Source organism: Sinocyclocheilus grahami, unplaced genomic scaffold, assembly GCF_001515645.1.
Source record: "Sinocyclocheilus grahami isolate Dianchi unplaced genomic scaffold, SAMN03320097.WGS_v1.1 scaffold48.1, whole genome shotgun sequence".
Taxonomy (NCBI): domain Eukaryota; kingdom Metazoa; phylum Chordata; class Actinopteri; order Cypriniformes; family Cyprinidae; genus Sinocyclocheilus; species Sinocyclocheilus grahami.
This window is the reverse complement of record NW_015505227.1, coordinates 225445-239570: the sequence shown is the minus strand read 5'-3', so window position 1 is coordinate 239570 and position 14126 is coordinate 225445. Positions and strand designations below refer to the sequence as shown.

The 14126-nt window shown below is 40.5% G+C and overlaps 2 protein-coding genes across 4 annotated transcripts in view; both read left to right on the top strand.

Moving 5' to 3' along the window:
* Positions 1–375: 375 nt before the first annotated feature.
* LOC107582866 (glucocorticoid-induced transcript 1 protein-like) lies at positions 376–11772 on the top strand. Of its 3 annotated transcripts, XM_016268882.1 has the most exons (5): positions 376–886; positions 990–1189; positions 5241–5389; positions 8867–8962; positions 10387–11772. In XM_016268882.1, the coding sequence occupies exons 2-5, from the start codon at positions 1162–1164 to the stop codon at positions 10519–10521; spliced, it is 408 nt and encodes a 135-aa protein (XP_016124368.1). In that variant the 5' UTR covers positions 376–886; positions 990–1161; the 3' UTR covers positions 10522–11772. The 3 variants fall into 3 exon arrangements, 2 of the variants coding, with proteins under 2 accessions (XP_016124368.1, XP_016124367.1); XM_016268881.1 differs by lacking the exon at positions 990–1189; XR_001608983.1 differs by lacking the exons at positions 376–886; positions 990–1189; positions 5241–5389 and adding an exon at positions 7728–7786 and having other exon boundaries at positions 10387–10497.
* An 898-nt stretch (positions 11773–12670) lies between these two features.
* LOC107582861 (solute carrier family 35 member B1-like) overlaps positions 12671–14126 on the top strand; it is a 22847-nt gene continuing 21391 nt past the window's right edge. Inside the window, exon 1 of the mRNA XM_016268877.1 lies at positions 12671–13384. Coding sequence (XP_016124363.1) covers positions 13263–13384 — 122 coding nt within the window. The 5' untranslated portion in view covers positions 12671–13262. The remainder of the gene's footprint in view (positions 13385–14126) is intronic.

Genomic DNA, 14126 nt, shown 5'->3' with positions numbered 1-14126 from the left:
TCTGTATCCTGCTATTATTGTAAAAGCTAAATAAACAGATTTAATAAAAAATAATTTTAAAAAGCCCCTTGGTTAAAATATGATTTTTTGTTTTTGAATTGCCCTAAAGTTAAATTGTAATATAATCCACAAACATTATATTACAAATCCTAAACAAACCCATGTTCCTTCAGTTAGGACACTAACTTTCAGTTAGCACGCATTGTGCTGCTCACTGCTGGTGGTAGAACTCTGGAAAGTATGAATTCTAATGAAGTGGGCGGGGAGAGTCGCACTGGGACCCGCCCCTAATAGATCGATGCTGCCAACGACCAATAGGGTGTGAGTAGTATTTTTCAGCAGCCAATCAGAGTGGAAACGTGTTTAGACGCCGTGCACTGCTCTGAATCCGACACGAGTGTGTAGGTTGGTTGTTGTCAGAGTGTGCGCTGAAGAATTGGCAGCAGCCCATACAATGTAGTTCTTTACTAGGCCAAGTGGAATAAGCCGTTTAGGACGGCGCATACAAATTTATATGGTTTTTCACACAGAAAAAGTAACGCATTTTGTTAAAGTAATTAGTTTGGGAAAACTTCACTATCATCACAAAAGAAAGTAGCTGACTAGCTAGCGAGTGCGCTAAAGCAAAGTATTTGCACACAGACTTTATTTTTTGACGGCTAAGTCGGACGAAAACCTTTGCTGGAGTGTCAGCTTTAGGTGAACGCTGGAGTTTGCGAGATTCTTGAACTTTTTAAAGACTTTTTAAAGCACAAAGCGACTGTGGGAATGTCGTGTCGGAGTGGAGTGTCCCGGGTGGGTAATCAAGGACTGCAGCCCCTCCGAGCCACGGTGCCGTTTCAGCTGCAGAACCGAGCAGCACCGCGCTGCAAAGACACCAGAGCAGGTAAAAACCACAAGAAACACGCAAAAGCACTTTATAAAGCCATGGCGTTTATTTACTAATATGCCCAACTGTCCTATCCATTCTAACTCTGCTTCTTTGTTAGGTATAATACTACTACTACTAATAATATTGTGAATGGATAATCTGCGGAAGTCCTGTAGCTGAGCTGCTCTTTTCATAGCCTCGGTGCAACAGTGTTCAAGAAATTTTCCCAGAGCACTGAACGACCCCCACCTTATTCCCTACATGTTTAGTGGCCCTGGTGGTCACAAAGCATGGCATGGGAGAGAATGAACATAGCAGGTCTGTCTATTAAGTCACTTTTGATGTCTCTTTTAGATGTTCGTTTTTGCCTGCAGTATTTTATAAACTCTCATCACTGTTTTGGCATGTTCAGCACATAAACAGTGTGTGTCCAGTGCTCAAGAGGTCTGTTTTGCTTCAACTTCAATAATCTGCAGGCACCCTCAGGAAAAACAAATCACGACACATTACTGCGACCTGCTGTTATATACTAACATGTCAAATTTGGAAACAGTTCTTGCATTGTTTTTGTGTTGCTCAAGCATTTTACTAGACAGAATCAGATCTAGTATAAATGCAGGTTTATTATCATAGATCGGGGGTCTTCAACCTTTTTCAGGCCCCTTTGGTTGGTAGAGAAACAAAGCAGGGACCCACTGTTTAAAAACTCAGTAAATTTGAGTGTTACATATTGAACTTGGTCGATAATAACGTGTATTGTACCATTTTAATGCATTTACATGCTATATGAGGGTTATGTTTTAAATCCTTTAATTTGATCATTATTAGGGTTGCAAAAAGGTGGAAAATTTCCAATAAATTTCGGAAACATGCCAGAAATTTTGGAAACTTTCCATGATTTTTTGGGAATATTCCAGGGATTTTTGTAAAGTTTCCAGAAATTTACCGGAAATTTTTCACCCCTGTACAACCCTAATCATTATTGATTGACAGAGTTGTATACTTGTGCATTGCATTTTAATTATTTAATACATTTTATCATGATAATTTTGATTGACATTGAAAACCCTTGTCTTATATGATTGGCATAACAGCTACACTGGGGAAAAAAAAGGTGTAGAATTAATTTTTTTAAACTAAGAAATTGAAAATTTTGAAGTAGAAAAAACGAAGTAATAGGCTAGTTTCTTACAAAACACATTACAATATGTTTTATTTACAACTTTAGAAAGAAACCTTTTTTTTCAGTGTTTATTGAACAATAGGTTTATGTTTTTAGTAAACTTTGGTCTCTTACTAGTGTGACATGTTTCATAGGTGTCAGGCTGCCTCTGGTATTTTACATCAGCATATTGTCAGATTTCCTCAACTAAGTGAGAATACTTTGAAAAGTCTCAACTTTAGTTTTAGGACAATGTGTGAATCACAAAGGGCCGTTGATTCTGAGTGCAACTAGATCTTCGCAAGGCTTTTGGAGAAAGAGTAGGTCTTCCACACGGCAGTCTACAAACAGAGGATAGAATGACCAAAATAACACTTTTTTATTGGGATTTACCAAGGAATTAAACCTCAAATCCCTCTCTTAGCATTTAGCATTTGTGCTGTTGCTCAGAAAGTCACATGTGCAGCCCGCAGAAATCTCCACAAACTCCCACAGAACTGAAACACCAGTCATTCGAGAAGTTCAACACATCCCCACCTCACATCTTGGGTGTTAAATAAACATTTAGACTCACTGGCAGTACTTTCAGATATAGTATTCGCAGCTTCAAATCAGTGCTGAAAATGTGAAAAAGTTACAATATTGTTTTTTTCCTGGTCTGATCATGAGTAATCGGTTTATTGAAAGAAAAATACATGAGCTTAAGCTTCTTTAGCCATCATTGAATTTGGCACAATATCATGGCATGTGTTTCTATTCTGTGGTTGCGCAAAGGAGCACAAGCGGTGGCCAGAGGTTTGGCTGTGTGCAACTTTAGGCCTTATGCCAGTATGTGTATTTTTATATCCTGCCCACTATGCTTGCAGGAGGAGGATATGATTTTGAACTATGCAGCTCATTGGCAGTTTCCATCAGGACTGTGAAACGCATACATGAGCTCCTGGAGAAAACGCACAGATGATCTCATAAAACCTGTCAAGAACATGTCAAAGTCACATTTCAACCCAAATTCCATTTACATAAAGAAAACAAAACCAGTTTTGGGGCAAATCAAGACTTTTAAGACTTGTTGCATTCATGCAAATTTAAGTACATTTCCACCTGATTCTTATTAACATAATGCAAAAGCAAAAAAAATTTTTTTTAAGTATTTGTACATTACAGTGGTATTTATTGTACTGCCTTTGTTGCTTTAAAAATATTAAACGATTTTTTTTAACTAAAATTAATAAATAATAATTATATATATCTTTCTTTCTTTCTTTCTTTCTTTCTTTCTTTCTTTCTTTCTTTCTTTCTTTCTTTCTTTGTTTCTGGGGTTAAATGTGACCTGGATTTGTTTTTGTGAGATTACATTATACACACACACTCTTGCACCATATCAGACAAACCATACATATTCCTCAACCCTTACAATGTCACAGTCTCATTCACATAGTCACCCAACCTGCTTGATACCACACCCTCAAACGCAGTGACAAAATAGTCTCCGTACTAGACAAGTGTGCCTTGTTTAACACCCACCAGTAAACGTCCACCATCAAAAGTGTCCCAAACCCATAGTCCCCAGGGGCTGGGAGGAGGTGAATGGATCCAGGAAGGACCTGACTAGGTCGGAGATCAGGTGTACCGTTATTAGTTCCTATGACATGATCAATGCACAGAAGAAGTCAAACTGTCTTGTGTACATGTGAAAATGATCCTCTGGAGTATTTTGGGCAAGAGCTTGATAACTAGCTTGTCTGCAGTGTGTTGATGAAGCACCAGGATGTTCAGCATCCGTTACGACAACAGCATCTATTTATAACGAGTCTTTCATGCATGGACTGTGTTGCAGCATGCCAACTCATGAGATAAATTAAAAAAAATATTATACATAAACATCATCAGAAACACATTTTAATGTCAGAGCTGTGGCACAGTGATTAGTGCATATGCTCATGGGACGCCGGTCTCATTCTCCTCCTTTTTGGCTGTCTTCGGTAATTTAGGCTTTGGTAATTCAGTTTATCTGTTTCCAGTTTAATCAACTGAATTAACGATGAGAAGTCAGAGGTGTTTACTTCCATCTCATTCATCACACTGTTTTTGGGCCGTTTTAAGCCGTTGTTACTTTCATGCAAATTAAGCACACTTCCCACCTGATTGTCATTACTGGAATAGAGAAAAAGTAATGCAAAAAAAGATTTATTATTATATTATTTAAATTTGAGGTACTTAAACATAAAAAATATATATATATTATACATTATAAATAATGTTATTGTGATTTATTTATTTTAAATTGACTATGTTTGAAGTGGAATACTACTTTATCCTTATCTGAATACTGTGTCATATTCAATATACATTCCTTTATGTTCTCTAAAAATAGTAAGTGAAACAGTCGGCTATAGTGCACACATTTCAAACAGTAGTATGTTAATGCATGTGATGGGCATCCAGTATTCATAAAGGAAAAAAACTGGCTTTTTGCCTTTTGTAATACAGTTACAAAATTGCGCATCGTGTGTGTGTGTGTGTGAGTGAGAGAGAGAGAGAGACAGGATCACAGTGGAGTCAGCTGTCTTAACCATGGCTTGTGTACTGCAAACACATACCAGCTTCATCACTGTGTCTGTCACGCGACTCTGGTCCCCTTTCGGGCTTGAACTGATGGTAAAACTAAGGACATTATTTACTGTCTTTACATTTATTTTGAAAGATGAAGCTCGCGATTATGGTAAGGGGTGTTACATTTCCAAACCGTGCTTGCGGTATTCGGCCAATCACAATGCACTGGGTCAGCTGGCCAATCAGAGCAGACTGCGCTAGTTGGAAGGAGGGACTTTGTAGAAAACGACGTGTTTGAGAGAGGAGGGGCATAGAGGACCTACAATAATGTACAGTATTTGAAAAATAATGTGTTTTTTGAACATTAAAGCATGTCAACATATTCTGTTACACCAAATACACAAAATAAGGATATTTTTAAAAAGCAACATATGACCCCTTTAAAATGTTGTACCTTTTGTCAGTGCAATCAAACGAATCAAAACGGAGAAGTTAAATGAGTTCACTACTTGCTTATTGTTCACACTCTAAATGAGCAAATTGCATTGTGGGATAGAGTATTGCTTGCTATGTGCTTTTTTTATTGTTGAATCCATTTATTATTTTAAAAACATCTCACAGTTTTCATTCTCTCGCTCTGTCCTCTCTTTGTAGCCGAGTACAAGACGAAGGGTCGCCCACCGAAGCCAACCTTACGACGGACATTGTCTCTGGACACTTTGGTGGGACCGTACCTTCAGGGCAACTGGCCTAGAGAACCAGAGTGTCAGCCTGTTACCTGTGTCAATGACAAGGCCACACAGGTGAGAAATGCTGGTGTGATCCTTCCCACACCAATTTTAATTTTTGGGTGAACTATTCCTTTAACACAGTCTGAGTTATTAATAGCAAACAAAAGAGGTCCTGTCTGACCATGTGGAGTGGAGACTTTACTACTCAGTGGGGAGTTAAACAAACCATTGGTTTGATCTGCCTTATATGATACACATATAGAATTATGCACAACTGTTTTAACATTTGTGTTGTTTGCAAAGCATAATTCTGAAATGGTCAGGGTACATAGTGTTTGTTTTAGAAAACTAAAGTCAAGCGGTTACTAATGAAAATCTTGGCTTTGGTGAGAAAGTGTTTGGCTGGTAATGAAAGGAGTTTAGGAAAAGTCAGCCTGGAATGGCAGCCATATTGTTTTTTTCCAAATGGGTTCCATATGAGTTCCTGGAGCACTGCTCCAACATGCCTGCTGGGGTTAGCTATATTCAGTCAAACACAAAAGTTGAAAGTCTCCCTGCTGGGGCTGTTCATTTTGATTTAGCTTCTCAGTTTGTTAAAGGTTTTGCACTGTTAAAATAATTTGATTTAGTAAGACACGTCATACTACATTTGTACTTGTTTTTTTCATCCAACTGTTTGTGTCATGCTGCTTATTTATGAGAGTTGTGCTAGTATTATTTCTAAGCAATCAGACATGAGAATATCTCTCGTGGTTTTGCGCAGCTTGTCAGTGAACAACGGCACTGTGAATAAAATGCTGCTCCATGTGAAAGCACGCACGTGATGGAGATTTAACCGCTGATTACAGAACTGGCTTTACTGACAAGATGCGCATTAAATATCGCATGTGATTTATCGTGCAGCCCTATATGTAACATATTTTCTGCCTCGTTCTGTGACAAGAAGCCACATCAGATCACAGAAGGAAGCATTTGACTGGTGTTGTGGAGTAAAAAGGTTATAATGTTCTCTTTTGTTGGACAATAGGTTTAGAAATGTGATTACAAGGGAAGTTTAGCTTTAGGCATTTTAATTTAAGCATGTTTAGCTTAGTTAACGGAAGGCTACCAGCTGCCATCAGAGCAAGTGTAATTACTGCATTCACACGCTCCTCGGATACTCTCAGAGTCATTTCCCGAGTTGTGAAAACAACATGGACACTCGCGTAACTACAAAGATTTGTTGGATTTGTATTATTAGAGCGTTCCGACTTGAGTACACATGCATTTTCTCAGTCGGGAAATTATTTTTCACATGCGGTGCCGCTGATGATGCTTCTTACGTCCGTTTCGGAGAAGGCAATCTGCGTTCTGATTCGGTTCTAGTACATACCGGTTACATAGGTACTGGTGCCATATTGGTACCGGGTTTCGGTACCCAACCGTACTGGTGATGCTGTGAATTGCACCGCTGGAAAAAAAAAGTTCTATTGAACTATTTCATAAGAGTCATGTGTTTTTGGAAATGCATAGCAATGCCCTGGGAAACTACCCTACAACTCTCATTTTCTTGAAAATTGTAGTTTTATTTATTAGACTAGACATGTAGTTGTAACACTGCATCAAACCACCTTGTTGCTTTGCTGATTTGTGAGAGCAGTAGTTTGTGGGTCTGTTTGGATGGTCTTCGCTTCCTTATAGATGCTACATCCAGGCCGGCTGTGTCTCTCAGCAGGAGATCTGCTATGCTTTCACTGATAACCGGTCACCCAAAAAAGGTTTTGTTTAACATGACCTTCATAGTGACCGTCCCCCTCAACCCCTGCCACACACACACACACACACACACACACACATACATACAATGCACAAGCAAAACCCCCACTCACACCCTACTTTCATATATTCACGTTACATCAAGCATTTCGTCCTTGATGAACAAATGCAACCCACTTTTTAGTGGACATTCAACAGTTAACAATTGTACAGTCTCAAGACACTCTCGACAGTCTGCCCAACCCCCCCCCCCCCCCCCCCCCCCCCCCCCCCCCCCCCCCCCCCCCCCCCCCCCCCCCCCCCCCCCCCCCCCCCCCCCCCCCCCCCCCCCCCCCCCCCCCCCCCCCCCCCCCCCCCCCCCCCCCCCCCCCCCCCCCCCCCCCCCCCCCCCCCCCCCCCCCCCCCCCCCCCCCCCCCCCCCCCCCCCCATCTGACCGTCCATCTGGTCCACTTGAGCACAGACGGGGACTTCTGAAACTTTAGCCAGCATCTAGTGTGCTGTGCATACAAACCCTCAAACTCAATGTCCGTTTATAGGCCTAATCCCACGGCAGCCTGATGTGGGTGGGCGGGCAGGCGGGTGTCCAGGCAGAAAGGAATAAGGGCCGAATTTATATTTAAATCAAACCGCAACCCTGCCCCCACTGGGCCATGTGAAACCTCTAGCCACTAAGCAGACACTGTTAGTCTGATCTTGCTCTCCAGGGGCCGGAGGTGATGACATGTTTTAATATGGCTCACTTCAACTGCATGTTGTTGCATTAGCATCCCAACCACACAAGATATTTGTGACCTGTGGCAGGGACAGGAAGAGAGGGACGGAGACACAGCAGGAGGACACTTTTTGGGTTACGATAAGCTCTGAGATGGAGCTCGGTGATTGGGTCACTTGGAAAATAATCGTTTGGTGTTCGGCGATATTGTGTGCACTAGCTGGGCTCCCACTTCTTTTCAGAGTCAGCTCAGTGAGACCTGGGACTGTAGGACGGGGGTATCATGACGGCATGCATGTGTCTGTCTGTGTGAGTGCACTTGAGGACAAACACGTTTGTGTTTTCCCCTCTACATCTTTGAAATGTGGTGCAGCAGAGTCAGTGGTTTCTATCATGCACGTCTCTGCACAGCTGTGTGTGTTTGGGCGTGTCTGTGTGTTGCAGGTGTGTCTCATTTTCTGTCCCATATTCAAATACGTTTAGTGAGGCGTGGAAGCAGCTTTCAGTTCCATTTGTGACATACAGAAAAACATGCCAACACTTGGCGAGTGGGGTGCACCGCTCTCACAAACGGATGCTTAAGCGTGAACTGGAACAGTGTTTAAGGGAGGGTGTGTCATCGGCTGTCTTTTGTTCAGTGTAAAGGGCTGGATTACTTTATGTGAAGTCTGAGGGTGTTTGGGATCGTTGATATTCAGTGAGGGGAGGTTCAGTTTTGATTATCCTGCATTGTGGAGCATTGTGGGTGTGAGGTTTTGAAAATCAGGATCTTTAAAATAATGACATGCCAACACTTGGCGAGTGGGGTGCACCGCTCTCACAAACGGATGCTTAAGCGTGAACTGGAACAGTGTTTAAGGGAGGGTGTGTCATCGGCTGTCTTTTTGTTCAGTGTAAAGGGCTGGATTACTTTATGTGAAGTCTGAGGGTGTTTGGGATCGTTGATATTCAGTGAGGGGAGGTTCAGTTTTGATTATCCTGCATTGTGGAGCATTGTGGGTGTGAGGTTTTGAAAATCAGGATCTTTAAAATAATTTCACTTGGAAAGTCAAATATAAGCTTGTTTTCTCTCTTTTCTTAGACTCCCAGTTCCTGGATAGAGGAGACTCGGGGGCGGAGAGGGGGCGGCGGTCACAAGCGTTCGGCATCATGGGGTAGTGCTGAACACCTCAGAGAGGTAAGTACTTGATGTTGGGCGCAAAATGTTGTTTGCTATTTTGAGACACAAAGTAGTCTAACTAAAAGAAAGTACACTACCAGTCAAAAGTTTTTGAACTGTAAGATTTTTCATGTTTTTTAAAGAATTCTCTTCTACTCACCAAGCCTGCATTTATTTGATCCAAAATACAGCAAAAAGCAGTAATATTGTAAAATATTTTTACGATTTATATATATATACAGTGGGTACGGAAAGTATTCAGACCCCCTTAAATTTTTCACTCTTTGTTATATTGCAGCCATCAGTGTCACTATTGTTCAATTAAAAAGGGAGGTCTAGTGCTATTTCATGCTTTTTGAGTTATTTACACTTTTAAAGAGTTAGATTCTCATGCTAAACATGGCCAAAGTTTAAAAAAACAAGTATTTCTGTGTCAACTACACTCCTTAAGGATTCGTACAAGTTTCGGAAAGTTTTTTTTTCGAGCATGGCCCTTCATTACGTCATGAAGGGTGGAATTCCTTGTATGGGCAATTCTCCCGGAAGAGCGGGCGCACATCAACCAGAGCGAGAGCAAGAGCGCGCCCGTCAACGTGCTTCATTCTGGTTACGGAAGACGGCGGCAGCACTACACAGGACTTGCTCGAGAAAAATGTCTCCAAAGAAGTGTGTTTTTGGTTGTGAGGGAAAGATAACCTTGTTCAACTTCCTAAAGAACCCAGCGTTACGTGAACAGTGGATGAAGATGGAGCAGTCCCAGCGATAAAAGATGAGTCCATTTTTTTGCTCCGCCCATGGCACACCTCCATGAGCTCAGCTGTTTTCGGAGAGAAGCGCAAAGCTGTATCTGTCTTTTATAAATCTGATAAAACTAAAGATTCTTTGGAGATATGAAGGATGCAGTACTACTCTATAGGTACTCAAGATTAACACGAGATTGGCAGAAACTGTGTGTTATGTCCCCCTTAATGTGTCTTTTTTTTTTTTATAAATAAATTAATTTAAATAATGTATTTCTTTAAAAAAAAAATCTAAAATATTTGAACAGTAGTGTACCATTATGTGATATAAAATTATTTAAATGACTGATAAAGGAATATTGGAATATTAGAGCATCACCCACCATTGCTTAGAAAAATCATATCAATTTAATATAATAAACAATTATTATTTAGACCCATTATTCAAATTATTCTGGGCCACTCTGTCCCATCTATTTTTAGGACCCATTCTGTGCCAATTTTCATACTAAACTCGTTTTACTTCTGTGGTACCATAGCTGCTTTTTACAAGTGCATCCACAGAGAATACTCTACTTTTGAACAGAAGGTATAACCTTTATTATATGTCAGCATAAAGGGCATAGCAGTTAGGTTTCACCTCTCCTCTGCACCTTATAAGTTTACATCTGATACTACAACTCTCATATTTCTCTCCTTCAGGTCGCTAAACTTCGACAGTCCTTACAGAAACGCTGCAGACATGCACCTCCTGCCATGGACTGTGACCAGACACACCAACACATACACAACAGCCAAACACACTCTTCTATATCTTTAGCTCTGTCAGAATTCTGAACATTCACTATCATATATCAGACAGATTATAAAACATGTGCTATAAGCCTGACCCACTGCATGATGGTTTTACAGAGCTGTGGATCAATCAGAATTCAGTATTTACAGACACAGGTCTTTACGGCATGCTGGACTTTTTTACCAACACAAAAGAGGCAGTAATAGACCAGAGAGTCTCTCATCAGCTGTTCATTATAGTGGCATTTCATTTGAACGGCTGACCAAGGTTTTGAAGGCTGGGTTTGTTTTGAATACTCTCAGCATGTCTGTTTAGTAGTTCAGAATATATACATTTAGACATCATTAAGCAGTAGGTGTTTAATAAATGTCTCCAAATGTTCAGTGAAGAGCAATTATTCATAAAGTAATCTTACAGAGCTTGTCAAAAAATGTCCCGATCATATTTCACCACCAATCAAATGAAAAAAAGAAAGAATAAATTTGTACTAAGATTTTTTTATTGTGTCATATTTGTAGGACGAGTAAGTGCATATTGTTACTGTATTAAAGTTAAAAAGTAAAGAAAGATTTGTATATATACAGTATGTGTATAAAATAGGTACTAAGATAGACTTGATTATTTTTCTATTTTATCTTTTGAGTTTGGATTGAAATATGATGGGGATATTTTCTTAATAGGTTTTGTGAGATTCGCCGGTCCAGAGAAACTGTTTACAGTTGTAATTTAATAAGGGAAAGGCCATTATTGCTAGTTTATTCTGAGGTCTTCATATGTTGTGGGCCGCTGACACTTAAATTTGGTGTAAGACAAGAATACCGACGGGACCCCATTAAGGGTTTATTTCTCTACGCACTTGATAAGTGTGCTGTATGTTTTACTGAATTTCACTTCAGACTTGACTACTAATCTTACCCACAGTGGTCATATTGTTCAGTTAATTTGAGCACCAAGCTGTTATACAAACACTCTACATAAGACACAAGCAAGTCTGCTGCATTCAGATACAATATGTGCATATCATACAGAACGAGACTTCCAGCAAATTATTGTTTGCTGACATTTAAAGCACTGTTATTATCCCCTATGTTTGCATGGATTGTGTCTCGGTCTTGGCATCATCCGTTCAGTTTTTTAAGTTCTCACTTGTTGCCTTGTTCTGTAAGGGTGCTGTTTGAATGACATTGTTCTCAGATTCTTTGTCTTGAGTACAGTTATTGTACACCAAACCTGTTTTATCCTATATATTGTAAATTTATGTTACTCAATTTTGGCTGCCATAAATGAGAAGCGCAGAGAATTAAGAGTGTGGTTACTGTTCTGTATATCAGCTTAATAATTATGCATTCTTAAGCATAAGTTTCTGTCTGTCTAGCTATCTGTCTGTCTATCTATCTGTCTGTCTAGCTATCTGTCTGTCTATCTATCTGTCTGTCTAGCTATCTGTCTGTCTATCTATCTGTCTGTCTAGCTATCTGTCTGTCTATCTATCTGTCTGTCTAGCTATCTGTCTGTCTAGCTATCTGTCTACCTGTCTGTCTGTCTGTCTAGCTATCTGTCTGTCTGTCTAGCTATCTGTCTGTCTGTCTAGCTGTCTGTCTGTCTAGCTGTCTGTCTGTGTCTAGCTGTCTGTCTGTGTCTAGCTGTCTGTCTGTCTAGCTGTCTGTCTATCTGTCTGTCTGTCTGTCTATCTGTCTGTCTGTCTAGCTATCTGTCTGTCTATCTATCTATCTATCTATCTATCTACCTGTCTATCTATATCTATATATCTGTCTGTCTGTCTAGCTAGCTATCTGTCTGTCTATCTATCTATCTACCTGTCTAGCTATCTGTCTGTCTATACATACATACATATTACAATGTAATATACATTTGTATGTGTCCATTTAAATTGAACACTTGGAATTCTAGAATATTTGCATGAACGAGAGACGTACACATGATGCTTGCGGAGGAACTCTATGCCCCGCCCTCTTAAAGATTCCAGCCCTGTGATTCGCTGCATGTCGTCAGCTTTTGCCTATTTGGACCAATCCAAGTACTACACATACCGCTACGTAAAAATCCTACCTGCTTATTAAGAAGGCCCCACAGATTTGTTTACAGGGACTTGTATGTAATGCCCAAATAAAGTTAAAGCCGCATGCTGTCGGTATAATGGACAAAAACATAGATTGAGCCGAAAACCTGAGCTGGGAGGGAAGTAAACGCGACTTAGCAAATAAAGAAATGCCCGTGGCGTAAAACGGTATTTTAAATCAGTCTTCGATCCTGATAAAGTTACAGGCATATCAGCAGAGGAGCTGGAGTTCCTCGGGTCCTTCTCCTCTAGTGTCATTTGACGCGTCAAACGAAAACATTTATTAGAGGACGCCCTAGCAATAGTTATCATCTGCTGTTACTAAATGTCAAAAACAGACCGTTAACTCAGCATCTCGAGTACAGAATTACTCGCAATATCCGGAAACAAAAGACGCATTTTTACATGCATTCGCTTACACCTCATTTTCAGGATGCGGCTAACGTTATGTGGACACAGTTAGCGCGCGGTTCATTTACATGATTGATCTGTAAATACAATAAAACACAAATAAACGTAGGGTAATAAGAGCGGACGTTTAGTGTTAAAGCAAGTGGCTTTAACACTGTAGATGTAACACCAGAACAGAGAATCTCGAGTCGTGTCATACCGATCGCCGGTAGAGTGGATCGGGACGCAGGAGCGCGGGGTACGGGGAGCGGAGCGGTGTCCGTGTCCATACCGAGACTGCTGGACGATAGCATGGCCGCCGGGAAGGCAGCGAGCAAACCGTCTCTCTGGCAGAACGAACGGCTCCGGTTCATCGTCTGTTTCTGCGGGGTGTTCGTGTGCTACTTTTACTATGGGATACTGCAGGAGACAATGTGAGTACCAGACAGCATTGAATAGACCTAGATTTATTTAACGAGGTATTGCATTTCTATATTTCTTTTTCATTCATTTGAGTTACACTTCTCAGTTGCTATTATCGCACTAAATTACTCCCTGCCTATGTGGCTGCAACAGTAGAGAGAGAGAGAGAGGATCTGTAGACACTGTGAAGCAAATAGAGAACGAGAAACACTTTCTGCTGATTTGTCCTAAATATCACAATGTGAGGGGAACATTTCTCCCCAGATTTGAAGCCCTGATCCCATCATTTACTGAACTTCGTGATACTGAGAAAATGCCCTTTTTACTTGGAGAAGATGACAACACAGCTGCCCTAGCTGCTAAATATGTGTTAACCATTCACAATGTTAGATGTTAAACATGATTAACTCGATACTGACTTACTTATATATATATATATATATGTGTGTGTGTGTGTGTGTGTGTGTGTGTTAATGCTTTGGCAACATTGTGTTACACAGTCATGCTAATAAAGCTTAATTTAATTGAATTGAGAGAGAGAGAGAAATTCATTAGAAACCTCTACTTCAACAAATTCACCCACTTAGTAAAGAACTTTACAGCCATTAGTGAAACAGAACAAATAAAGATAGTATTAGGAGAGGGACAGACAGCAGCACTGGCTGCGAGATACGTGTGGATGTGCTATAGCCTGAGAGACAGCAGGTGTGCGTGTGTGTGTGTGTGTGTGTGAGTGAGAGAGAGAGAGAGAGA